Below are 27455 nucleotides of genomic sequence, written 5' to 3'. Positions count from 1 at the left end.
AGCAGTTGTTGGATAAGGAAATAGTCGAAAAATCGAAGGAGAATTGGGAGGAAAATTTAAAAGGTACGCAAAACGCGTCCTTGCAAGGGGTTGGGGGCTGTACAAAACTAAATATGTGAGCTCCAAGCCTGTTGGCCACTAGTCTCACTCCGGGTTACGCTGCTCCCCTGAAGGAGCTCTAGAAAATTTTGAAGGGGAAGCCGAAATTGGACGTAACCTCTTAGGTACCACATACGCGAGGGGGGCTGAGATTGATCAGTTGATCACTGAACGGGGCGAGGTGGAGTTGGCTGGTGTTTGCCGTTAGGATGGCAAGACGCCGTCATCTGTTGTTCGATGACAAAGCAGGTGAAGGCCGTCGGAAGAAGCGCCGTGAAATCTAAGCTGCAATTTGAGAGGTCCCTGTCCTTTCAATTTGCGACTTATTGAGTGACCTCGTATGTTTAATAGACTATTAATATTATCTGAACTAGGGCATACATAATTTATAATAAAGGTGGAGTATATATGGGGAAGGGCATATAGGTCCGTGGCCCATTTCTTATAGGGCTCATCCCGACATTTGTCTTACGCCTGAGGAAAACCACGGAATACCTTAGGCAGGATGAGTTGTCTCATATAAGAGACTAGCCAATTTGGCTATTATGTAGGAGGTAATGAGCCTTGTTGATTTGTCTCAATTTCGAGACCAGCCATTTGGCTATATGATGGCTCAATTGCGAAGAGGGGGGAGAGATGTAATTGTTAATTAGGGAGATTCATGGGGATATGAGTGCAGGTCCGTGGCCCATTTCTTTTAGGGCTCATCCCGACATTTGTCTTAGCGCCTTAGGAAAACCACGGAAAAACCTTAGGCAGGATGAAGGAAATAGTCTGCCAGTAGTAGTCTCGATGGGGGGGAGTACTTGCTGTGATATGTCGTAGGTTCTTCTTCTGGCATCTGATTGGTCCTGTGTGGTCCAATCCGGTTGAGGTCTGTATGAAGGGGAGTATTCATATTAAATACTGGCCCTCATAAGGTCCGAAAGAGTGACCTTGATACCGTGCCCGTTGTCCGGATGAAGGGGGGGGGGGTGCCGCGTACATATGGAGACCTGGTTTCTCGTTCCTAAGTATAAGTTGTACCTTAATGGTACTCATTTCATATTGGAGTGAAAATGGCAAGTTGTAGCCGATTTAAGTGAACACCATATTTTAACGTTTTGGTGGCTACTTCATTCACACACAACCCCCAGAATGTCTGGAGGACCACACCTGCTGTTGGTCGACGGGTCCACTGGACTTAGCTGGGAGATCTTGTTGATCACCAGCTTTCCCTCCTTAAGCCACTCGAGGACGATTTTAGTGCCATAGCAGGTCAGCACTAGGAACAGAAAAGTAGAAAGGGTAGGAAGGAAAATAAAATGAACCCCTAGGCCTCGAATGCTCTAATGCTGTCGGGGTCGAAGAAAGTAAGAGTTCAGTCAGAGGACTGGATAGGAAAGGGTAAAGAGGGAATTAGGCATTGGATAGAGGAAAATTATACCAAATTCGGCCAGTAACTCATCAAGCTGACCAGTGCTAATTGATGAGTAGCCCCTCCCTTTAGTTCAGCTTGTAAAATTATGCTTACTAACAGCTGCACCACGGGAAGGTAGGGATGGGACATTGGGTATTTGTCCAGGTTGGTTCCTTAAAGCCTTCAATGGGAAGGATTAATGCCTCTCCCCCCTGTATTTGACAAATACCGTTTTGCAGCCATGCATGAACGTATGTGTATATAAAATTATAAAATTATCATACTTTTTTTTACCTCTTTCTGTGCTTTAAATAACTGTTGATGGTTTGTTTAATCATTATTTTTATTAATTTTTCTTTCTTTTTTATACTGTAGTTTGGGAGAGGGTGTAATTACATGTATTTATTTTAGCATTGTATGAAGCTGGAAGCTCGTACTAATAAGGAACTGTTATTGTGCTCACGTCAAAACCTCCGTTCAAACTGTGCACGAAGATCTCCACAGTAGACAGACAAATATAAAATATTAGTTGCCCATGCTGACTGTAATGGTGTTAATGCATACTTGGGATTTTGCATTACGAAACAATAATGGCGCTTATTTAGAGTAGTTGAGTCGCTCGTGCACTTAATGCTCTTCACAGTTGAGTGAACACTATCTACTCAAGATTATTTTTCGATAATATTCATTCAAGCTTTAATATGCCAGCATTATAATTAGTGCTGCTGACCAAAGAAAAGGTTTCAATATGTATAATTAAAATGTTATTTGAACATTTTTCTCAAATGAACATAAAGAATTACTTGTTTTTAAGAGTTTTTTTTAATTTTCAGTTAATGCAAAAGGGAGACATGGAAGTGATAGATTGTAACAATCATGTGAAATCTGCAATAAAATACTTTGGGCCAAGCTGTGCAGTGAATTCTCTTTTAGATAAATATAATCCACTAGGTAAGTATTCTCCCATGAAAGTACTCTTCTTTTCCTTCTTATGTTAGGCTATAAGCTTGTATTTATGAGGTCCACACCTGTGGAGTAACAGTCAGCGCGTCTGGCCACGAAACCAGGTGGCCCAGGTTCGAATCCCAGTCGGGGCAAGTTAGTTAACTGGTTGAGGTTTTTTCCGGGGTTTTCCCTCAACCCAATACGAGCAAATGCTGGGTAACTTTCGGTGCTGGATCCTGGACTCATTTCACCGGCATTATCACCTTTGTTTCATTCAGACGCTAAATAACCCGAGATGTTGATACAGCGTCGTAAAATAACCCAATAAAATAAAATAAATGTATTTATGAGAACGCAATCCTTCAATCCTTTTTAGGCTCCTGGGACTTTCTCTCCATGAGTCCGACCATCCGTTGCAGTTCTCATCAATCCTAGGCTCGTCCATTCTTGATACATGCCCATTCCACTTGCTCCTTCTTTTTATAACCCATCCTTGTATACTACACTTCTCTCTCATAGTTTGATTTTTACATGGCCTAGCCTTGTTACACCTATTATTTTTCATGATGTTCTCATCTGTTTCTTCCAAAATTCATGTAGTCTTTGATGTGTCAGGTTTTGTTTCTGATGCATAAGTGAGGTTGACTTAGTCTAATTATCCTGTTACAATCTAGACTCACTAATCTGGACCTCGGTGATCCTGCCTCTCAATTATACTTCCTATCACTTCTGCTGTAACAATTTTCTGAAAAATATGCAGTAGTGCCATGTGTTATAGATGCACCCAGTAGAGTTTACAGGCATTATTATTACTGAATATTAATTGCAGTTTTCCTTATTCCTTAAAGCACTTATATTGAATTAAATTTGTACATCTGGTAATACAAATTGAGTTCTAGTTTCTTTTCCTTGTTTTCATCACGAGTAGAATTAATGTTTCTTCCAACATAAGTGTTATTGTTTTTGCAGGTGACAATTCAGATAAACTCTGCAAATTGTGCACGGGGAAGATACCTGGAGAATGGTGCTCTAGTGCAGATCCATATTTTGGATTTGAAGGAGCATTCCGCTGTCTTGTAGAGGCAGGAGAAATTGCCTTTTTGAAGCACACGACTGTTGAGGAAATGACTTCCACAAGATTTGATTTCAGTAAGAAAAAAGTTTTTATAATTTAAATATTACTTCATACAAAGTTCGAACTCAAATATTTTAACGCTTTCATTAAAACAAAATTCTGTACACTGGGCATTATTACAGTAAGTCGGTTTTATGAGTATGTTGTTGTTGTTTTCTAATGCCAGGCGTTTTACAATAAAGTCATTTGACCTCTTGCACTCCAATATTTTTCAAAGCTATTATCATGGCCGGCAAATGAAGCACAGATTTTGAGGTGTTCCGAATCCATTTCTTGGTTTGAGTTGCACAATGGGCAGTTAGGGGACTGATATATTCCAATTCTATGCAGGTGTTTGGCCAAACAATCATGGCCTGTTGCCAATCTAAATGCAGCTACAGACGATTTTCGTCGTAAATCGGGAATTAACTGTGGATTATGATTATCCATTTTTTCCTTGAGATTGTGTTATCAAATTTTGTTTGTTGAAGTCTAAGTATGTAGATTTAATAAATGAGCATAGAAATTATTATTGAACAGTATTGGAGATGAATATGGTACGGCATTTGAAAGGTCATAAAATGCCATCCTGAAAACCACTCTCAACCCTAAGCACCAGGATGTGTGCTTATTTTATTTGAACTAACCAGCAATAAAACCAATGTGATTTCTAGTCTGTGGGATGCACAAAAGGCCATTTGTACCTAAGTGCTTTGGTAGTTGTTTACTAAGGAAGAAGAAGAAGGAGAAGGAGGAAGAGGAAGAGGAGGAGGAAGAGGAAGAGGAAGAAGAAGAAGTGCACAATAGCAGCACCAAAATTTTCACTGGCACAATTGCTTTTTTTTTTTTTACATACAACTCACTTCTGAGGTTGGCATGGCGCACCTAGAAGGTGGAGTTGATGATATGATAAGAAGACTATATATGATTATGTAGTGCCAAGAGAGGTCTTAAATTTAAACTTAAATTAAATCCCAGACCATGGACGAACACAGGAACAATTAATTTCCTTTCCGGAAATTGAATTCTGGAACCTCATGAGCTGTAGTCAGAAGCTCTGGTCACTAGACTACGAGGCTGTCAAATTACAAAATTTTAGAATTTAAAAAAACTGCAAACAAAAAGGATTTTGATAATGGGAATAACACGCATATGGCACATGTTCACTGTGTTTCATAAGAAGTTATTGTGATAATCTAGAAAAATAATGCTACCTCTGTTCCAAAATATGGCATAGAAAGATGTCATTAATTCTGTTCCAAAATATGGTGTATATTTGATAAAGTTCTCAGTAATATAATGTAACTTTAATACATTTTTAGATACTTACTTGTTTGATAAATTAATATAAGAAAAACATAAAAATTAGGTACATTTCATTCTGTGTGATGTCAAATTAATAAAAGAAAAACAAACATTGTTTTGAGAGAGGCAGATTAACATAAAAACTGCAATAAATTATAACTCTTTTTGTACGATTGTTGTGCCTTAGATGTTCTATTCAAAATTGACTGGCCTAGTATTACGTTTTCTGCAAGAGGAACATCACAGCAGGTGCCCATTTGATTTCTGTTCATATGAACTATTTAAATATTATAGTTTCATGCACTACAAAAGATTAGAAACATTCACAACTGCACTGTCTGTTAGTCCCTTTACTACTGAACAGAATACCAGACTATGAAACATTTCGTGCGCACATGCGCAATAATCAAATTGTTGTTGTTGTTATTATCCAATGCTGGGCTTTGGCAACGAAGCCATTAGCGTTCTTGCTCTCCAATATTTCTCTGTGGTGGATCCAACAGGTAGAACTTCACAGGTTGCAATAATCAAACTTGTTTTGTTTGTTACTATACCATATTTTGAAACGGAGGGAGTATACAGGATACAAAATTATGATAAACAAATTACAAATTACTAATTTGATAACACAATCTCAAGGGAGCAAATGGAACTCTTTGCATCATAATCCACAGTTGATTCCAGACTTACCACGCAAATCGTCTGTAGCTGCATTTAGATTGGCAACAGGCCATGACTGTTTGGCCAAGCATCTGCATAGAATTGGAATATATCAGTTCCCTAACTGCCCATTGTGCAACTCAAACCAAGAAATGGATTCAGAACATCTCAAAATCTGTGCGTCAGTGGCTAACCATGACAATCTTCTTCTTCTTCTTCTTCTTCTTCTCCCTTCAAGGTTTAGGTGATATCACCTGTTCCGGTCTCTATCGTCCAGCCACCTCTTGCGAGGTCTACCCAGATCCCTCTTCCCGATCGGGCGATAATTCATTATCTTCTTTGGTAGCCTATTCTCTGCCATTCTGTCAACATGATCTTTCCATTTTGTTTTATTTTCTTCTACCATGTCGTGTACTGAGAAAATATTTAAATCTGATCTTATTGTTTCATTTTTTATTTTATCGGCTTTAGTGCATCTTCTTACGTATCTCATAAATTTCATCTCTGCTGATTGTATACGTGATTCTTCTTTTTTTGTTATTGTCCATGATTCAGAGCCATATATAAGAGTAGGTACAGCCATAACTTTATAAAATTTCATTTGAGTTTCTTTTCTCGCTTTTCTTCCTAAAGTTCTTCCAATTGTTCCACATATCATCTGAAATCTATTAACTTTCTTCTCAATATCTTTCTCATAATTAAAACTAATATCACATCCTAGATAATTGAAGTGGGATACTTGTTCTAAAATGTTTCCATTTACTATTATCTTAGATCTAACAGGATTTTTCCCTTTAAAAGCCATTATCTTTGTTTTGTTTGCAGATATAGTTAGATTGTAAAATATTGCGTTTTGGCTTAATCTATACACTGCTCTTTGTAGGTTATCTTCTGTTTCCTGGATAATTATTTGATCATCAGCGTATAGTAAAGTATTTAAAGGTGTGTTAGATTCTATTTTAATCGCAGTCTGTATTTCATCTTTCCACTTCAAAACTAGATCGTCAATATATAAATTAAACAGAGTGGGTGATAAACTGCACCCTTGTCGAACACCTAAATTTGTTAAAATTGCTTCTGACACTTTAAAACCTGAGCTAATAACTATTTTGGTATTTACATATAAACTCTTAACAGCACTAATAAGGTGCTTAGGAAAGCCTCTTATTTCCAGTATTTTCCATAAAAGGGGTCTTTTCACTTTATCGAAAGCTTTTTCATAGTCAATGAATGCTAAGTGGGTTTCCAAACCAAACTCTCGACGTTTTTCAATAATCTGCCTCATTATAAATATATTATCACTAGATGAGCGTCCTTTTCTAAAGCCTGCTTGTTCCTCTGATATTACTACATCAGCAATAGCTGGTAATCTTTGATTAAGAATTTTTCCATATATTTTATATCCTGCATCTAATAAGGTTATTCCTCTATAGTTTCCTGTGTCATTTCTATTACCTTTCTTGAATAGGGAAATAACTTTGGCTGTATTCCATTCCATGGGCACTGAACAATTTTTCCAACACATGTTCAGAAAATGAAGGAAACAGAATTTTAATATCATTCCACCATATTTAATTAGTTCAGCATTAATTCCGTCCAATCCAGTAGCTTTTCTATTTTTTGTTACTTTTAAAGCTGCTTCTAATTCTTTTATGTCTATTTGATCTATAGAACTACTGTCACTTTCTACATGACAATATCTTTGAAAAATATTGGAGTGCAAGAGGTCAAATGACTTTATTGTCAAATGCCTGGCATTAGAAAACAACAACAACAACTTTTTTTATGGCTAGTGTATTTTACAATATCCACATGATATATTTTTCTGCAATCTAATAGTGATAAAAATACTCTGATAGTATATATTTTCACAATTGATAACCTGAATTTTGTCAATTTTTCATAGCTGGAATTTCAAAATCAGATTTTGAACTACTCTGCCGTGATGGTTCTCGGAGGTCAGTTGATGAATATCATGCCTGTAACTGGGGAACTGTGCCAACTCATGCAATTGTCACAACGTCAGCAAAGTCTCTTGAATTACGGAAAACTTATCAGCGTTTTCTTAAGGTACTGTTACATAATACTACTAATTTTGTCTACATTTAAATAACGATTACTGTAGATACTTTGTTTTGAGCTTATATCTCAATATTTTAGAACTTGTCTGTATATCAAAATTAAATCAAATATTTTATATTTCAACCATTTTTGGATTTAATGTACACTAATTTAATTTGTTATAAATTAAAGTACTTGTTCTTGTATCTTATTACAGAAAGCAGTTGATATGTATGGTACACCCACTTTCAATCGAACATTCACACCTTTTCTACAAAATGACTCATTCAGTACAGAACCAGTTCCATATGAGTCATTCAGTTTATTTGAGTCTGCACCAAGATATGGCCTTCATCACAACTTGCTCTTCCAGGTTTGCTATTTGTATTTATATATTCTTGTGCAATTTATCTTATGGAACTGTAACCATTTACAAATGGCTTCAGAACTAATACTGCTGGTTGTAAACTCTGCCAGCCACACCAATGTATTTGCGGAGGAATTGCTGATATTTACGGCCATCATGCACTCAGCTGTGCGAGGAGCAAGGGTCGCATTCCCAGACATACATCACTCAATGATATCATTAAAAGATCTCTGACTTCTTGTGGTATCCCGTCTCTTTTGGAACCACCAGGTATTAGTCGGGCAGATGGTAAACGACCCGATGGTCTCACCTTAATTCCATGGTCTAGAGGAAAATCTTTAATTTGGGACTCCACTTGCGTTGACACTCTAGCTCCATCTCACTTACCGAATACCTCCAGACACGCAGCATCTGCTGCTGAATTAGCCGTGAAGAAGAAAGTCAATAAATATGCTCATCTTTTAGACAATTATATCTTTGTCCCCTTTGCTGTGGAGACCTTCAGTCCTTGGAGTCATGACGCTAAAGTTTTGGTATCTCAAATCGGCCAAATTTTGATCTCCATTACTGGTGATCGCCGTTGCACTACTTATTTGCGTCAACGCTTAAGTATTGCTATTCAACGCGGAAATGCAATGAGCGTTTTGGGTACTCTTCCAGAGTCCTGCCCTTTGGACGAACTTTTTCTCCTGTAAAATTTATTATCTCTATGTAAATGTTTATATTTAGTTTTTATATATGTGTAATTGTAACGGTGAAAATATTGTTAATCAAATAATTTTTTATTTATTTATTTATTTTTTTCATAAGTGTATATTATTTTTGGGAGTGTTTTTTGTAAGTAATTTTATGGGGTTGTTATTGATATGCTGATAAATTATTTGTACGACTTACGAATTTTCTAGTGTCCTGAACGAATTTTATTGTGTTTATAAATCCATATTACACAAATAGATATTGCCCATGTTTATATAAACAGAAAAAAAAACTCAAATAAATTTGCATACTGCTGGAGTAGGGATCCTTGGTCTAAGACCAAATGGTCCACACCTGTGGAGTAATGGCTAGCATGTCTGGCCGCGAAATCAGGTGTCCCGGATTCGATTCCTGGTCGGGGCAAGTTACTGGGTAACTTTCGATGCTGAACCCAGGACTCATTTCACCGTCATTATCACCTTCATATCATTCAGATGCTAAATAACCTGAGATGTTTGATACAGCTTAGTAAAATAATCTACTAAAAAAAATGACCAAAGGTTAGAATTTCTGTTCCTCTCAGTTAGTATGGTATGGTTTTCCAAGTTAAAATGTTTGCTATATTAGTTTGCGCTCAGGAAAACCTAAATAGATCATGCAAAGGCATGAATATCGACATTTGTTCTGATAGGTGGACTTTTGCAAAGAGTAGACTCCAGGCTGGTCAGAGAATGCAGAATTACATAGGACTCAGAACCTTGTATCAGTATCCCTATGTGTACAATCAAACAGGCTTTAAAGGTCAACCTGATGAGGGTTTTCTGAGAGCCTGGAGATCTACATCAGTCATAAGACAGACCAAACTCCTTATTGGGGGAATCAAGACTTGACTTAACTACACAACTCCTAGCTCTGGAAAGCAGAAACTCAAGATGGATAACCAGACTTCTGATCAGACACTGCTATCTGAGTAAGCATCTACATATTGTGACTTTAATTCAAAACAATAATGTTACTTTTATTCACAACAATAATGGCTTTCTATTTCTGAATTTAAACACTCCCGTCAACAATGGGTATTTCACTCCACACAGCAACACAGTATCCGTTATTGCACTCCACAGACGACAGTGACAATTGACTTGGATTATTGAGAACAACAATGTACTGCTAATCTCAACTAATGTTCACAAAGCACTATTTACAAAACAAAACTGTCAGTTCTCAGTTCACATTTCGTTGCCTTGGCTAGTTCTTCTAGCTCATTCACTCAAGTTCACAGTATATCGAATCCAAGACTTCCAGAGACAGTCCACTGCACTCGAACTCTATACTTCCGGATATGCTGCACTTGCCGGGTTACTGCCACAGTTGCGGTCCTCCTCAAGTCGAACCCAGGTCTCGAAGGTTGGCTTCCTTGCTCGTCCACTGCTGCTTCACAAGACTGAGCCTAGCCGTCCACTGGCACCGTGAACGGCCGAATATTCGTTAGGCCGTATACGGCCAGATACCGGACGACCGGCAGAAGAGCCGATCGATCGTCCACTGGAGCCGACGCTTTGGCCGTCAATTATCAGTTGTATGTCCTCGTGCTACATGCTTATACATCATACATACATACATACATACAGCCAACGGCATGGATCAGTCGGTTAAGGCGCTTGCCTGCCGGTCTGAAGTTGCGCTCGGGCGCGGTTCGATCCCCGCTTGGGCTGATTACCTGGTTGGGCTTTTCCGAGGTTTTCCCCAACCGTAACTTGAATGCCAGGTAATCTATGGCGAATCCTCGGCTTATCTCGCCAAATACCATCTCACTATCACAAATATCATCGATGCTATATAACCTTGTAGTTGATACAGCGTCATTAAATAATCAACTAAAAAATTACATACATGCATGCATGCATACATACATACATACACACATACGTACAAATGGCTTTTAAGGAATGACGAAAATATAGGGTATATCCGATGCTTAGAGAAAGGTGTCGCCTGGGTAATTTTCATCATCTACGCCTACACAATAAACTTCTAGAGCATAGTGCTATGTTTCTCGATTACTATCGGATGAATGTTGATACATTTCAATAGCTATATTTTAAATGTAATTCGTCCATCAATCTCAAAATGGTCAAATTTCAGAGAAGTTGTACCACCTGAGAAAGTTTTTCAGTGATCTTAAGGTAAGTAGTACATGAATAGGCCTAATAATTTGTTAAGCCTTAAAAATTTTATTTCACTTGTTTAACGAAAAAGAGAAACACACAAGAACTAATTAATTTTTCGGCGTTCATGGCGAAATTTATGGAAACAGTCATCACATGTTGCCCTGTTCGGCCGATTGAGACCGGAAAATCCCATCTGAATTGGATCGAATCGTCATTCGGCTGTCTTCGGCCGAATAGGACGAGTGTAATGGACGCGCGCCAATGCATTCTCTTGTTGTGGGATCATTCGGTCGTGTACGACCGTAAACGGCCGAGTTGTTATTCGGCCGAATTCGGTTCCAGTGGATGGCCAGCCTGACTCGCTGTTCTAAACTGAACTGAACTGGCTGGCCCTTCTTCGCGCCTTCTATTTATTACCAAATCGCAGTTTCCAGAAAGTACTGTTTCAAGTATCTTCCACCCGATCGGCTCGCGTCGCTTTCCAGAACCATCTGTTCGGGAGGTTTCATTCCCCCCTTCACCTTGCACAGCGCAGCACCTGCAGCTTTGCGTCCCCTTCTCTCCTATCTATGGCGTGCTCAGTGTCTCGTCGTCTCCCCCTCTCTCTGCCGCGCCCAGCGCTCCAAGGAGCTCGCCTTCCTCTCTCTCCGCTGGTTGTCTCCCCGCTCGTCCCTCCCTTCTGCCAGACGAGCGTTCGACCCCGATGCAGCTGTCACAATATATTGAGCCTCATAGAGGACCAACTTAAAGGAAATGTGGGATGGATGTTGAATCATCACCTCACATTCTATTGGAGTCCTGGTACATCAGGCATTGATACTTCAGGAAACATTGTGTCTCCCAAGGAAATTCAGGAAATGAAACCTAGGAGCATTCTGAAACTGGTCACCCACTGCGGTCTCCTGGGTTCATTTCTAGCGTATGGGGCACACAATGGACCACTTGTGCCTAAATGCTTTAGTAGTTGTCTATGCCCCTACTCAGTGAGGAGAAGAAGAAGAAGACTCTGCACTCAGCTTCTGATTAATTTATGAAGAGGTTATGTTGTGGTAGTCTGCTGTAGAAAGTGTCTTTATACCAAGAGAAGTCTACAACTGTCTGATGAAGCTATTTTTGTTGAGAAAATCAGTTTATATTTGAAAACTTACAATTTGTCATTTGTCTGTTCAGTCTTTTGAATTATATTGGCTTCAATTTTAAGTTTAATAATTTATTTAAAAAAAAAATAGGGCTAAATTGACACCAGGGTTGCCAGATTCTCTCATCAGGAATCCAGGACAGGTGATTATACTGTGTACCTTGACGTGACTACACATTTAAATTAATTCAATCTGTAATGCAACTGATTTTATTCGTTTTATGTATTTCAACTAATTATATAGGGCCTAAACTTTTAATTTTATTACATTTTTTCTAGATTATAAAATTTCCTTTGAATTATTGATTAAGTCTGAAAAAATAATGTCATATTACATCCTGATCTATACAGAAGAAATGCATGATACATTGTTTAATCCTATCAATAATAAATCAACTTCCAAAGAGAGTGAAGCATAAAGATACTGTATCATACATAATACATACTATAGTATAATTGTTTTTATTTCAATACAACCCGATTGGAGGGGCAAGTGGCTTTGACGACAACATTGAATGTAGGTTGGACAGGATCTTGAAAAATGAATAAGGAATTTAAATCAATCTTCTTAATGTATCCAGCTGTTTGCTGACAACATAAAGTCCACTGTAGTCTATTCAATTGTTGTTTTTCACGAGAAATGAGGGGTATTTTGATTGGTGTTCATTATAGATGCCTGTTGCTAGTAGCCAGAGTTGGGGTTTAGTCACTATATACTGCAGGACTGTGTCTTCTGCAACTGGTACTGATGATTTTAATTTACTTCTTTTGTGGTTTATGGATGGACAGTACAGAAGAATATGTTCCAGATCTTCATCATGATTATTACACCACAGACAAGTAGGATCATCAGAAATGAGAAATCGGTGTAGGTACAATTATGTAACAATGTGACCTGTTCTGGCTCTTGTTAAAAATGTTTGAACATGTCTGGGCAAGTTTGAAAAAATGAATAGGAATTTTTAAAATGTACATAGAAATGAGCAAAAAACTTATAGCTTTCAAATGTTTTTGACATTCCAGGACAAATATTACTCAATCCAGGACAATCCTGGAAAATCCAGGACGTCTTGCAATCCTGATTGACACTGTTTTAAAATATGTTTTCCCAGCTCGTGGCATGTTTCATGCTCATTGGTTACACCTCTGAATAAAAAACTCCTAGTTTGATGAATAGATGGTTTGATAAGCTTCTTGTTTCTGCATTAAAATTATTGGATATTTTGGACTGATATTCCTTATTTTGCAGATCTTCTAAATTGAACTAAACAATAATTTTGTTACTTTTCATGTTAATTTGAAATACTACTGTAATGTAATGAAGTTTTCATATTTTGTCACAGGATGTAGCTGTCAAACTGTTTCCTCTGAATGAACACCAACAAACATATACAGGATATCTCGGACCTTCTCTTGATGTTATCCTCAGTGTGCGTCATTGTCCTGTCAACAAAATGACCCTCTGTGTTACATCAGATCCAGAACTTGAAAAATGCATCAAAATGAGAGTGAGAAGTGATATCTTTTTTTTTTTTAATATAATCTTATACCTACAGTGAAAGTCCGATATTATGAATATAGCTTAGAATGAGAAGTAGTCAACATGCTTTTGTACTATCAAATTGGTTGTAATAAATATGCTGAAAATCAATATTTTTAACAAGTGAACATTAAGACGAATTGCAATCATTGAATTTGGAGGGGAAAGAGGAACTGCATTTTTGTTCATGTTGTGCAACAAAAATTTTTTATTTAACTTTGTTAACTGTCATTTTTTGTAGACAAATTAACTGAATATTGTAATGGAATGTCTATTATTATGACTAGAGCCACGATTTATATGTACAAACAAAGTCTGGAATATGCATAACAAAACATACAAAATCCAATTTTTTGTAGGGTTCACTATCTTTCTAAAAAAAAAAATATATATATCAGGTACCGTACGTAAATATGCTTTTTATTTGTCATTAAGGTATTAAGGTTTAATACTATGTATTTCTTTTGTTTATCTTACTTTTTCTGGTTGAAAACATAACTAAATTTAAAATATTTTATGTTATCTTACTTTGTTACCTACACTGCTAATGGCTTCATTGCCAAAAGCAAGGCACTAGACAACAACTTTGTTATCTACATGGATATTTTTTAATGTCAAAAATAATCGTTCAGCATCACATGAGGTTATTGAACAAAATTTTAATATCCAAATTGTTATTTTGTAAGATCCAGTTTCAAGCAAGCCACATTTTCTTGGCACAAGACCACAAGACTTTCGTTACTTTGAGCACAGTGCTGTAACAAGAGTATTTTTTTTTAAGCACCATATATAAAATTGTCTTGACAGTCTCACCAGTTGGTCCTTGTGTGTGGGAAATGTGTTATGTTGGAATTCTACTACTCTCAATAATTTTGAGGAGGAATCTCGAACAAACATACTCACACAAACCATACACAAAATGCAACAAAATCACAAATTTGACACTCAGACTGCTTGTGTGTCAAATGTAAATAAATGAAACAGAAAAAAGATAGGTAGGATAATAAATTTGTAGATGGGGGGGGGGGGGGTAGAAAAGCATATCATGTAGATTTAAAAGAAATGCTTTTCAAATGATATTGTCATTAACAGGCATTGAATATTTAAATAAGCAGCCCATAGCTTGAAGCTAAAGCAGACGAATCTAGCTTGAAACTGAAAATTTTAAATGCTCTGATGGATAGTTTGAATCGTTTTTAAGCAAAGAGAAGAAATTTCATTTATAAAGCGATGCCTAGCTATAGCATTGTGTGAATTTTTATCACATCATATGAATCTGTGCTCAGAAGTAATTTAAGAGTTCTACACGTCTTTACTAGAATATAATATGGCCAAAAGTAAGAGATTAATTAATATATGTGAGGTTCATTACGATAGTGTTAAAAGTAACATTTGAATAGAATGACATTTTGTTATAATGGTAACTTTGACGTACATCTTGAGGTCTCACTGTAACGGACTTTCACTGTACTTGTATGTACAGAATGTTCTAAAAGTCATGATTGGGTCATATATTGGTGTTTTTCACTTTATGTTGAGCTAAAACGTAATAGTAAAAATAAAAATAAATAAATGAAAACTGTTTCTCCAATACGATTACAAGAAATGACATTAGTTACAATATTAGTGCAGTCTAGTCTATCAGTGCACTGACCACGTTTTTCAAGCACAGTTATCACCGATGGTTGTAAGTGAAGCATCTGTGATGGGAGAAATCTAAACAAGCTATGTTCCTGCCACCACTCACACGCAATAGCTAACTTCATTGTTACCAACTACTCTTCGTTTTACATACAGTGTTATATTTATATTTATCATCATCATCATGAACTTCATTTTAGACCATGTTATCTGTAGCGATAATCTAAGAAAGATGGCCTTGATTTATTTATTATGAGAAATCAAAATAATCTTTGAAGCTAAACAAGGCTCCTAATTGTAACTTTTGGGTCTTCTGTACATTACATTTATGCCTTTTTTTAAATCTTACTAAGATAGAAATTGATTAAATTCACCAGAATGTTATTTTCCTGATAGCTTTTAATTAATTTATATGTATTTAAATTAATGGAAAAAATATGCTGTGTTGTTTAGTTTCCAGAAAATAGTATAAATATAGCCTAAATTCATAATTTATGGTGTTAAAATGTTTGTTTTTCAGACTGCTTTGAAAGCACAACTACTGAAACCAGAAATGGTCTGTTACAAAGCCCACAGTCAAATTAATTGTATGCAAGCTATTAGTAATGGGTAAGTAGAGAAAGATAATTATGCTCCTTATTGTGTGAAGGAAGATATTGTATTAGTTGGCATGGTAACTAGGGTTGGAAAGGTAAAGCCAGCATCTACTCATTTTAGTTACTCATAATATCACTGTTCAGATTATTATAAACATGTGTTGTGACTTACTTAAGCTGAATGTTTGAAGGTATTTATTGTTACTTTATCATTGTTTCTGTTAAGTAACATTTATCATTTATTACATATGCTACGAAGTGATATAATTTTCTGTTTTCTTTATTTAACAATGTCGAATGTTAAAATTATACAGTAACCAAAAAACCAGGTAGGTTGTATTGGAGAGACAGCCACAAGTTTTAAGTGTGAATACATCTCTCGGGGTGGAATGTTCAGCGTAAGGTATAAGTTAAGTGTAACAATGAAGAAATGCATTCATGTTTAATAGCCAAGTATAATTTCATTTACAACAGGTCGCATCCTGTTTGCACCGAGGGTAAATATGTCAGTTGCTGTAGTAACTGTCGTGCTCCATTGTTTACTATCCGTTGCTTATATGGCCATTCCCATTTCCACTGCTTATGCTTCACTATTTTTAATTTTCTCTCTTCACCCAATTTCACTCGCATTGTAGCCTAGTTAATTATAAATTGTTTGACACCACTGCAAACATTCTATCTAACAATGGGAATATTCGAATAAAAAAAATAAGAATTACTGTATTCGATTCTTGTAAGTTCTCGAGATATATCTCGAATCGTGAACAACTATTCGAATAATTTGCTCAGATAGTAGGTGCTGCGAGAAGTGAAGGAAGAGAACACCGATTGCTCATCAATTGTATACATACAAACATGACGTAGTTGCGTGCAATAAAGACTTGCTCCAGATCGTCCTTCTCTCTGTCTCACCTCTCTTCTCTTTCTTTTTCTCGTCTAATTACGGAACACAGCAATACAACATCTTTATTGGAAGTTGCAGATAGCTAGAGCACGTGATTAGAATAATAATAGTACATTATGCAACGAGCCTATAATGATAGTAATTAAGACGCGAGGATGTTTATGAAACGAGCACAAGCGAGTTTCATAATTTTCATATGAGCGTCTTAATTACCATTATAGGCAAGTTTCATACGACTTTTTATGCTCGACCATATTTCTAACTTGAAATTATTCATAACTTTCACGTTATCTTATGTGAATGGGAAGGGAACTGACCTTGTGCAATCTCGTGAAATGTGAGATGTGCGCAGACGCGAAAATATTGATTTTTTCTCTGAAACGAATGTCGACTACCTTGATGTAATCTCATTAAACTTGATATAACCTTGAAATTGAATTCGACATTGAAAAACGAGATGACAAATTGAATTTATTTGAATATTATTTACAATTAACGCTAATTATTATAGTAACAAAACATAACCTTCTGCGACAGTATTAGATTTCCAGCCTGCGTGACTTTTGCATATCCGAGAATAATCGAAAACCTGAACTTTAATGAATAGGTGTACTTTAATGACATGCATTAAAGGACTGCTACCAGGTGTATAATTACTAATTTCGGCATGGTCGAGCATAAAAAAATATAAACTCCTGTGCTTGCATAATACCCTGCTGTCACTACTATCATTATTGCTGTCTTGATGGATGTTGGATAAGAGAACTGAGAAGCGAGAACCTCCCTGTGAGTAATCAAATCGTTATTCAAATGACGAAAGTATTCGAGAACTTTTATTCAAATAAATAATTCAGTTCTTAATATTATTCGAGAACAGATTATTCGATTCTGTCCATCACTAATTCTGTCGCTTCACCTTCTCAAGTTACATGCCTTGGCTGCCAATTCGTGCAAATTCCCCCTTCCTGCATATCACTAGATGACGCCACCTGCTTCAACTAAAGGTCACATTGGATACATTGATGCTTCATCTGTTGATCGCCGTTCATTGGAATATGTCGTGTAGTTTACAAATTACAACAAAATTCGCTTTAAAATGTGTCTGTCCTAGGACTGGACCATACTTTATCATTATTATTCATAACATAGAAATATTCTTGTAATATCCATAAAAACCTAAAAGGTCCCATATTTCCCATTACAGTTTGTCCCCCTGCCACCAAAATCAAAAACGCACTTAAGGGAGGCTATACAGCCCAGATTGGGAAACAATGCTTTACAACATAGTTCGTTTTGGTTTAATATACTGTATAATGTTGAATTTATAAATGAATACTATTTTTTATACAGGCTTGCCGATGTAGCAGTATTTGATGCAGGTGATGTGTATACTGCAGGACTGAGATATGATTTGATTCCATTCATCTCAGAAATCTATAACCTAGGGCTACCTGAATATTATGCAGTAGCTGTGGCTAAAGAAGAAGATCCAGATACAGAGCTAACATATCTGAAGGGTATGCATTCATAATTTTGTCTTCTTTTTAACTTTCTTTTTCGTAAAGTATGTATGAAGTCATTAAATCTAAAAAGTAAGATTTCACTGTTGTTTGTGGAAAATTGACGATTTGTATCTAACTTAAAAAGATATTCAGTACATTTCTGTAATCCAGTGTTAATAAATGTATACTACGGTCTTAGTAATAAAAACTCTTATATAGACTTTTAACTGTCTTATACTTACACAATGAATAGCTCGTTTATAAGTCGTGTGTAAATTCCTTACTATAGTCGCGACGCTGTTATTTCCGGCGTGACTCCGCCTCTTTGCTTACGTCTTAGGAAGTGAAGGCTCTATAAAGTCTAGGTAGGTAGTATCGTTCGCTATTTTAGTTCTTTCGTTCCTGAGCTACCATATGAGGAATCTATTTGCCACACTGTTAAACATTATCATGTCGTAGCTCCTATGATAATAAATCAAACGCACTGTAATTCAGCAAATAATTGAGCGGCAAATAATGTCTTTGTGTGCTTTCTGCGAACGCCAACGAAAGAGCCAAAATGGCGGGCGATTATATTAAGTATTTATCGAGCCTTAAGAAATGAATAATGTCTTCATAAGCAAATCACAAGACGCACACGTTTAAATGTAGCCAACCTGCAATGTCATTACTTCTTTACGAAAGGTAATAGAATATCTGAGGTTCTCTACTGCACCTGAAAGTACGTACTAGTGTGCCGCACTAAGTATCGATAGTACAACTGGGCCTCATTGATTACCATGCTATATTTTGGTCAAAGAGTACAGCTACAGCAATGTAATTCTAATTATTCTGTGCTCTTTGGTTCTTCTGTGGTTACAAGGTAATCATCATCATAAAATGGCAATCAATACGAACAGCTGTTAGAGGGGTGGCCATTTTTTCTTTATATACAATGCTTAAATAAGGTGTTTCGTATATATAACTACTGCAAAGCAATTCCCATTGTATAGTTACAGCCTGTTTATACATCCATCGCTTATGCATGGTTTATTAGTAATGTTTTCCATCCCAACTCTGCATAAGTCTCGTATAAAATCTATACATGGTTTATTAGTAAGACTGTAGATATTCATGTTTATGTAATGCAAATTTACCCCCTAATAAAGATTAGATTTCTTAAATACCTGAAGGAAAATGTAACAATGCCCATGAAAATGATGAATAAATCCTTTCAAAACTTTTGGAGATCAAAGCATCTCATAAAGTTTAAACCATTAAGTTTATTATAATTAAATTAATAAAATTTCCAATTCGGAACTAATGAGTGTAATTTTATCCTTACAGGTAAATACACATGCCACACTGGTATTAACACTGGTGCTGGTTGGATTGTTCCCCTTGCATTTCTGATTTCTAACGGTTGGATTAGAAGCTATGGCTGCAATTCCATACGTGCAGCTGCAGAATATTTCACCAAGTCATGTGTGCCTGGAGCTCTAAGTTCAGAGTATAACACTGGAGTGCCATATGATAACATGTGCGACCTTTGTCATGGGGCAAGTTACCGCTATTGTAGAAGGGATGCTTCAGAAGATTATTTTGGGTATACAGGTCAGTTTATAAAGTCTAATCAGTTTTGCTGAAATCTGAATTGGCATAGATCTAGTACTGTCTTCCTCCGACGAGTTTAGCGCTGGGACCTGAGGTATTCTTGCCATCAGTGTGGGGGGATTGCAGGTAGATTCTTTTGTTGCTACAGCTAAGCCGAGCCTAGCGGAGTGGGAAGTATTAATCGTCCAAAAATATGCAGTCTTCAGTTTGTAGTAGTGTGTGAATATTTCATATACATATTGTTTACCTAGGCCTATGTGATTTTGTTATAAATATATTAAATATATTGTTGAAATTTTTGCTCAAACATCTCCCTGAAGTTAGCTATGTTAATATTATATGAATTACTCATATTAAATACTTCACCATTACAAGTCATTTTTAAGGAAACATGCTGTGGAAAATGGGTCAACGAGACGAGTAGATATTTTAGCGTACAATGCTGACACTAAACAGGGCATCATTGTGGACCCCACGATATGTTTTGAAGTAAAATGTCATCAGTCAGCCAAGGTCCACCTTGAGAAGAAGTCGATCTTTGAGCCTACAGTCAACTATTTCAAGCTGAAATATGCCTTAATTCACGTTGAGGTATTTGGCTTGCTCATAGGTGCTCGAGAGACTATAGCAGCTTTTTTCAAAGAATTTCGACGGCAGTTTGCTCTGTCAACATCTCTGAGGGATGACATTGTGATAATTGTGTTAAAAAAATCCTAATTAATCACATGGTGCCATATTAATAGCAATTATAATTTTTCACGCCCTTTTCTTTGTTGCCCTTTTTTAAAATTTAATATCTATGTTAACATAATGTGTATAATAATTTTTTTTGAGGATATACTGAGTCCGTAAGGACTACCCTCAATGGGGGGCAGTTTAATAATATTATTATTATTATTATTATTATTATTTTTAAATTGATTACTTTACAAATTTAATTCAGTTCTACTAATCAGTAAATTTTATAGTATCATTCTTCTTTTCATTTATATTATTGTAGTTTTATTATGATTTTTATGTTTATTTATTTTATTGTATTTGTATTTCTGATGGTGTGATGGCCTTAACTTCACCAGAATAAATAAATAAGACTAAATAAATAAATAAATAAATAAAATGTTCTACAATACTTTCCTTCTCTGAACACGTAAGTACAAATGGTAGTATCTCTATCTCGCCAAAAATACGTTAGAAAACTAATAGGCATACTGCTCTCGTAAATTGGGCGAATGTTTTCAGTATGATAGTACTTCCTTCCAGACTGGCGATGTCACTGTTCCCTCCCACTCCAGTACCGCGCTAGACTTGTCGGAACTGCATTCCTCTCAGCCCTAAACTCCTCAGAGGATGACAGTACTGATACATACTACTTTTCATTGTAATGACCCATTAACACTTACATGTCGCTTGTTTAATTGTTCTTAATCTCATTCTTCTTAACATCACCATTATATTATTATTATTATTATTATTATTATTATTATTATTATTATTATTATTGTTATGTTGACTCCTATGTCTTCCAGTCACAATTTATGTTCTTGGGAACTAAATGCAGTTAAATCTATGAAGTACAGCCTCTTACTTTTGTTAAGTTTGTATTTGTATCATTAACAGAGAATTATTTTTACTTACTAGGTGCGTTCCGTTGCTTGGTAGAAGGTGGTGGACATGTTGCATTTTTGAAGCACACCACTGTTACAGAGAACACAGATGGAAAACGAAGAGAATGGTGGGCACGTAATGCTCTCACAAAGGATTATGAGCTCCTGTGTCCAGATGGTATGCATTGTTCTTTACCTGACACCTTAGAGTGAATTCAGTTAAATTTGGTCGAAAGCTGAACTAATACTTGTTTGTTTTACTAATGACATACTTGGGTAGCCTATCTGTGTAACTCTAGAGATTTCTATGATTAACTGCTTAGTGATGTACAGCAGTACTCTTGTTGAAGATATGATATACTCCTAAAGTCTCTCTTTGTGAAGACCGTAATCCCCTTTTACATCCATGATGGAAATTTTCACATTTAAATGATACTTTCTCCTATCTGAGCTGTGTGAACTAATTTTATTGTTGTTTCTTTTTAATTCAGGGACACGTGCTTCTATGCATGAATATGAGAGATGCAATTTGGGAAGAATTAAAGCAAATGCTATTGTGGCCCGTGGTGGTAATGGATATAATGAGACTGAATTGAATGCATTTATAAACCTCTTCATATATGCTCAACAATTTTATGGTCGCAAAGATCAGGATGACTTCAGGTAAAAGTTCGAACCATTATTTCTGTAGTGCTCGGGAAAAGTGACACAAGTCAGTTTCCACAAACCTTTTTTGATAGTTTATTGACAACTTACGGAACATCTGCTCGCTTGGAAAAAAATATATAAGTATTCCTCCCATTACAATAATTCATACAGAAGAAAATCAAATCGACATAAACCAGTGTAAGTTGTCAATAAATTATCAAAAAAGGTTTGTGGAAACTGACTTATGTCACTTTTCCCAAGCACTGCAGATTTAATGTTATCTTTGTTAATATTTATTATACATTAGGTGTTAAAATTTAAATAATAATGCTCATTTTATGCTATTATAATATAATATTATAGACATTGTTATTCACAAATTAAGGATATTAGTTTTGTCTGCCATGTTTCCTGCGACAGTTTTAGCAAACTTGCAAAATCTCTAGCTAGATAGATAGATAGATAGATAGATTTATTTGTTCCATAATATTCTTACATTTGCTTTACAGCATAGAATAAAGAACATGTCCAATTCTTACGTTTAACAATAAAATGCAATACGTATAAAATGCAAATATGAAATATGTACAGAATTAATACCTTAATAACAATAATATTTTATACAATGTAATATGTTTACCATTTAATATTATTATAATATTTACACAGTACTGTGAAATGTCAAGAATTCATCTACAGAATAGAAAGTGTGAGATATTAAGTAATTTTTTAGTTTTGTCTTAAATAATGCAGGGTTTTGGCTATGATTCTTAATGTCTTCAGGAAGACTATTGAACAATTTTATCGCCATGTAACGTACTCCCCTTTGAAAGCATGATAAATTTGATGATGGCGTATGAAAATCATTCCTTCTGCGGGTATTTATACTATGTATGGCTGAGTTAGTTGGAAAATTTTCTTTATTACATAAGAGGAAATTTATTGTAGAGTATATGTATTGATTTGTTAAGGTTAGAATCTCTAATTTTTTTTAAAAATAATCTACATGATTCTCTAGCCTTTGCTCCAACTATTATTCTAATGGCTCTTTTTTGTAATAAGAATATATTTTTACTATCTACAGAATTTCCCCAAAATATTATTCTGTAGGACATAATGGAATGAAAATAGGCAAAATATACTGTCTTTAAGATACTGCTGTTTAGAAATTGTTGTAACGACCTAATTGCGAAGCATGCTGAGCTAAGTTTGGGGGTTATTTCTTTGATATGATTTTTCCAATTTATTACATTGTTAGAAATTAAGATTTTCTTGAAATGTGTACACAGAATCAATCATTAAAAAGAATTTTATTCTAGTAGTAATAATGTTCTACCCTCTTCTGTGATTCATATAATAGTATTTCTAGTCACAAATCAAATATATTATCTAGAATCAAGTCCCAGCAAGAAGTAGACATTTATCCCTTTCAATAGAGACTGGATCCGTTATGCGCCCAGAGAGTCTAATTGTGTCTAATACAAGAGAGAGGATACACTGGACCAGAAGGTTCCAGTTCTTGATTTATGGTTAGCTAACAATCCTATATTTTTATGTTGGCTAGTGTCTTCTACTTGAATGAAACATTATTTCTCAGAATGTCTTGTCCGTATGTTACTCATAAATTCATAATATAATTACCATGTTTATGTTCTAATCGTGAACACAAGGAGCTAGTTAAATTCTCTAAAATAATTTTGCTAATTGATATCATTAAAATTCCATTCAGTGATAACTATTATATAGATCATGTTGTTTAAGTTATGTATATGTAGATTTCCACGCAGCCATATAGGTTAAATTACGTTTCTCAAATAATGTTCACTCGTCACAGAAATAAACATGATCAATATCTTAATAAAAATTCATAAAATCACGCACTTCCAATGCATATCATCACACGAGGGTAACCAGGAAGACGAAAAGGCATACTCTGATGAAAAGGATTGTAACTCTCAAAGAATGACAGTAAACTACCACTAGAAGCTATTAAACGCATACCAGAAAGGAAATGAGATAAAAATATGATTATACTAACCATAAGTACAAGAAAAAAAATTGTTTCAACATACAGGTGCTGTGGATAAAAAAAAATAAAAGCAAAAAATATAAACCAAGAAGGCAGGCAGTTGCCACAGACTGCCATAACTACTTTGTAAAACATCATCATCCCTCAAATGTACTGTATTATCACCTTTCTAATAAAACCACCCATCGTAGTTCTTCGAATTTTTACAATACCAGCAAACTTCTATTCAATTACCACACTTATTCGAATATAAGACATTTGAAGAGCATAGGGGAAAAACTTGAGAAGTCCAAAATGATCGACTTTTTTTTTATTTTAGTAAGTTATTTTACGATGCTTTATCAACATCTTAGATTATTTAGCGTCTGAATGAGATGAAGGTGAAATAGGTCCGGGGTCCAGCACCGAAAGTTACCCAGATTTGCTCATATTGGGTTGAGGAAAAACCCCGGAAAAAACCTCAACCAGGTAACTTGCCCCGACCGGGAATCGAACCCGGGCCACCTGATTTCGCGGCCAGACGCACTGACCGTTACTCCACAGGTGTGGACAAAATGATCAATTTTCTGTTTTAGGTGTCATGTAATAGCTCAGGTAGTGTAGATTTGTGTAGTTTAACTGTACAGAATAACAACTTCATCATTACAAAGAAATTTGAAGAATGATAACACAAAGAATGTAATAGATCTTGAAACTTTTAACTTGCTCTCCTGTAAAAACAGTAAAACGTGACTTATCTGGTTTTTCCCCTGTACTCTTCATTTTTTAAAGTTAGACTTCTTTAGGGAAGGTACAAATCGAACACTGAAACAAAAGATCTGTTATGGATGTTTTACGAGGACTTTGTATGTTACTATGGATTGTGTACATTGCTATGTTATCATATAATGTTGTTGATATTTGCGATTTTATACAAATTAATGCATAAATTGTGGGAGTTGAGCTGCCACTGGACATTGCATCATCTGTGTAATGTTGTGACGTTATGTCAAAACATTGAATGAAATTACATTGCTGAGAAGGTTTTGTTAGACAATATTCTGAAATCTGGGCAATATCTTTACAAATTTTCTCATTTGGTTGTCTGAAACCTCTCTATCTTAATATATAGAATAACCTATTACTATGATGCACCGAAGTACATATGGAGTTTTAGTACAGTAATTCTGCATTTCCTTATAGTGAAGAATCAGTAGAATGGAGAAAAATTCTCTCCAGCACTGGGATTCGAACCCGAGTTTCCAGCTTTATGTCCTGGCACTTTATCCACTAAGCCACACTGGATTCAAGTTCCAATGCCTGATTGAATCCCTCTCATTTTAAGTCCTACCTACTGCGTTTCCCCATTGTTGGCCTACCCTTGTGTACCATGTCACAATATGTGTGACAGTAAACACAACAGTGGCGGTTCCTTGGGGGAGGGAAGGGAGGAAATTCGAGGAAGATTCGATAATTTTTAAGTTCACAGCTATAAGAAAACTTCAGTTGATCGAGTTTTAAACAACGCGCGCTCATGTGCTGCTAGAAAACTGTGAGAAAGATGCGAGATTGTTTGTGTGGAGGAAAGTCAATCCTTTCCTCCTTTACTGCAGTTAACACACATAGACAACAGCACGCTAGTGGTGAGAGGAAGAAGCAGAGTTTTAAACCAAGTAAATGAATGGAAAGGGAGGAGATCCTCCTCTGAATCAGCGCATGGGCGGGAAATAGTGTAGCAGACAGACTGGTCGTGCAGCAAGCTTGCTACCGCTGCCATCTAACGATGTTGCATTCAACCAGACTAGAACACATCTAGAAGGAGACACAATAGAAACAGTTTTAACGCAAAGCTATGAAAGACACCATGTAAACTTTTTTAAAGTTATAAATCGAAATATATTATTCATTGCACTTTGTATAGGCTACTATTCATGGTTTGAAACTTTCGAGGATATCTGAACGTTGAAGTTGGGTTTATATAAAACAAAGAGAAAGTAGTTCTACATTAGTATCGCATATTTTGGCCCCTGAAATTCACTTCCATTCATTGTCTACTAGTCAGGGCAACAGCCAAGTTGTCAGTTTTGTACAAATATATTTGAAATTGAAAGTACTTCAAGCTACATTATTTCCGTAAAACGATTCCGGTTACATGTTAGTACCTAGTCTCTTCCAACACATGTGATGTTGTATTGTGCGCGAAAAATGCTGCGAGGTTGTGAATTTCCTTGTAGTTGTTAATTTGTGCAAATATTCAACAATGAATATGAGTGAAAACATAATTATATTTTGGACAATTTAGGAAATTCAGTTTACAAGAACAGATTATTGCTATACAAAAGGGAAGGCCAACCCCAACACTACCTGGTCTTACATACATGCATGTAGGCCAATTTGTAGCATGTTTCATTCAAAGTGTTATTTTATTCTGTTAACTTCTTTCCTCCTCCTAAGAAATATGCAGGAGCCGCCACTGAAACACAATGTCCACCCACAAGTACAGAGGTGCACTCATTACGAGTGACTAAGTGGCCGGGGTCCGACGGAACATGGCATCGTCTTGAATGACAAAGTGATTACTTACGCTTTATCATATTACTATGATTCTTCGCCATAGAATATCCTGATCATCCACAAAAACAAATTAATGAATTACATACTCTTTAATAGGAACATCCGTACCTCTACACTGTCTTTTCCAAAGTCTTAAAACAGATTACACATAAATCTTGAAGGGACTGGGTAACATCGAAACAAATTCTTTCATGTTTTAAACACTAATGAGAGATTGTTCCTGAATTTAAATGCAGCATTGAAAAATATAATGAAATAATTTTGTTTTTCCTTCAGTTTTGGAATGTTCTACTCTCCACCTCCACACAGTGATCTTATATTTCAAGATGCAGCGCAGCAATTGCAAGTGATAGAGCCATACCAACGCAACTATGGAGCTTATTTGGGGAAGGACTTCCTGCGAGCTCGTAGAGTAGTGGATTGTCATGCAGGTGCAAGTCTCGTTAAAGCTCCCGTTGTATGGATTGTTACTACTTTAGTCATTTCCAGTGTGTTGGGATGAAAGTGTCTCTGAGCATCTTGCCTCGTGAGGCTAGCAAATGGATATGTAAATAGAAGTTGTAATATGTTTATTTTGATGATGTAGATACAGTCATCTCTGACATATTGTATTACTATAAATTATATCAGAAATGTATTTTGATATAATTCTACAAGAAGAACAAATGAAATATAACAACTGGGACCTATTCCACAGAAGTATGGAGTAATATTTCACAGATAATTTGCATGTAGCTACATATGGGTTGATATCACAATTATTCAATACTGATAGCTGTTTTAGAGCTTCCGTACTCGATACTACAACTTTGGAAATGAAAACATAACACAACAAAAATTTGAATGCGTCAAAAAGCATTGGAATTTATTTTATTAATAATATGGATACC

General features: G+C 35.8%; 1 protein-coding gene across 1 annotated transcript in view; it reads left to right on the top strand.

The window, feature by feature from the left end:
• Nucleotides 1–27210, top strand: part of Tsf2 (transferrin 2) — a 39066-nt gene extending 11856 nt beyond the window's left edge. The window contains exons 5-15 of the mRNA XM_069816309.1: nt 2332–2449; nt 3413–3592; nt 7429–7592; nt 7801–7956; nt 13299–13463; nt 15657–15745; nt 17987–18153; nt 19465–19731; nt 21370–21513; nt 21827–21998; nt 26842–27210. Coding sequence (XP_069672410.1) covers nt 2332–2449; nt 3413–3592; nt 7429–7592; nt 7801–7956; nt 13299–13463; nt 15657–15745; nt 17987–18153; nt 19465–19731; nt 21370–21513; nt 21827–21998; nt 26842–27067 — 1848 coding nt within the window. The 3' untranslated portion in view covers nt 27068–27210. The remainder of the gene's footprint in view (nt 1–2331; nt 2450–3412; nt 3593–7428; nt 7593–7800; nt 7957–13298; nt 13464–15656; nt 15746–17986; nt 18154–19464; nt 19732–21369; nt 21514–21826; nt 21999–26841) is intronic.
• The last annotated feature ends 245 nt before the right edge of the window (nt 27211–27455 follow it).

The sequence above is a fragment of the Periplaneta americana genome, chromosome 1, assembly GCF_040183065.1.
Source record: "Periplaneta americana isolate PAMFEO1 chromosome 1, P.americana_PAMFEO1_priV1, whole genome shotgun sequence".
Lineage (NCBI taxonomy): Eukaryota > Metazoa > Arthropoda > Insecta > Blattodea > Blattidae > Periplaneta > Periplaneta americana.
The sequence above is the reverse complement of the archived record's forward strand: the minus strand, read 5'-3'. Positions and strand labels throughout refer to the sequence as shown.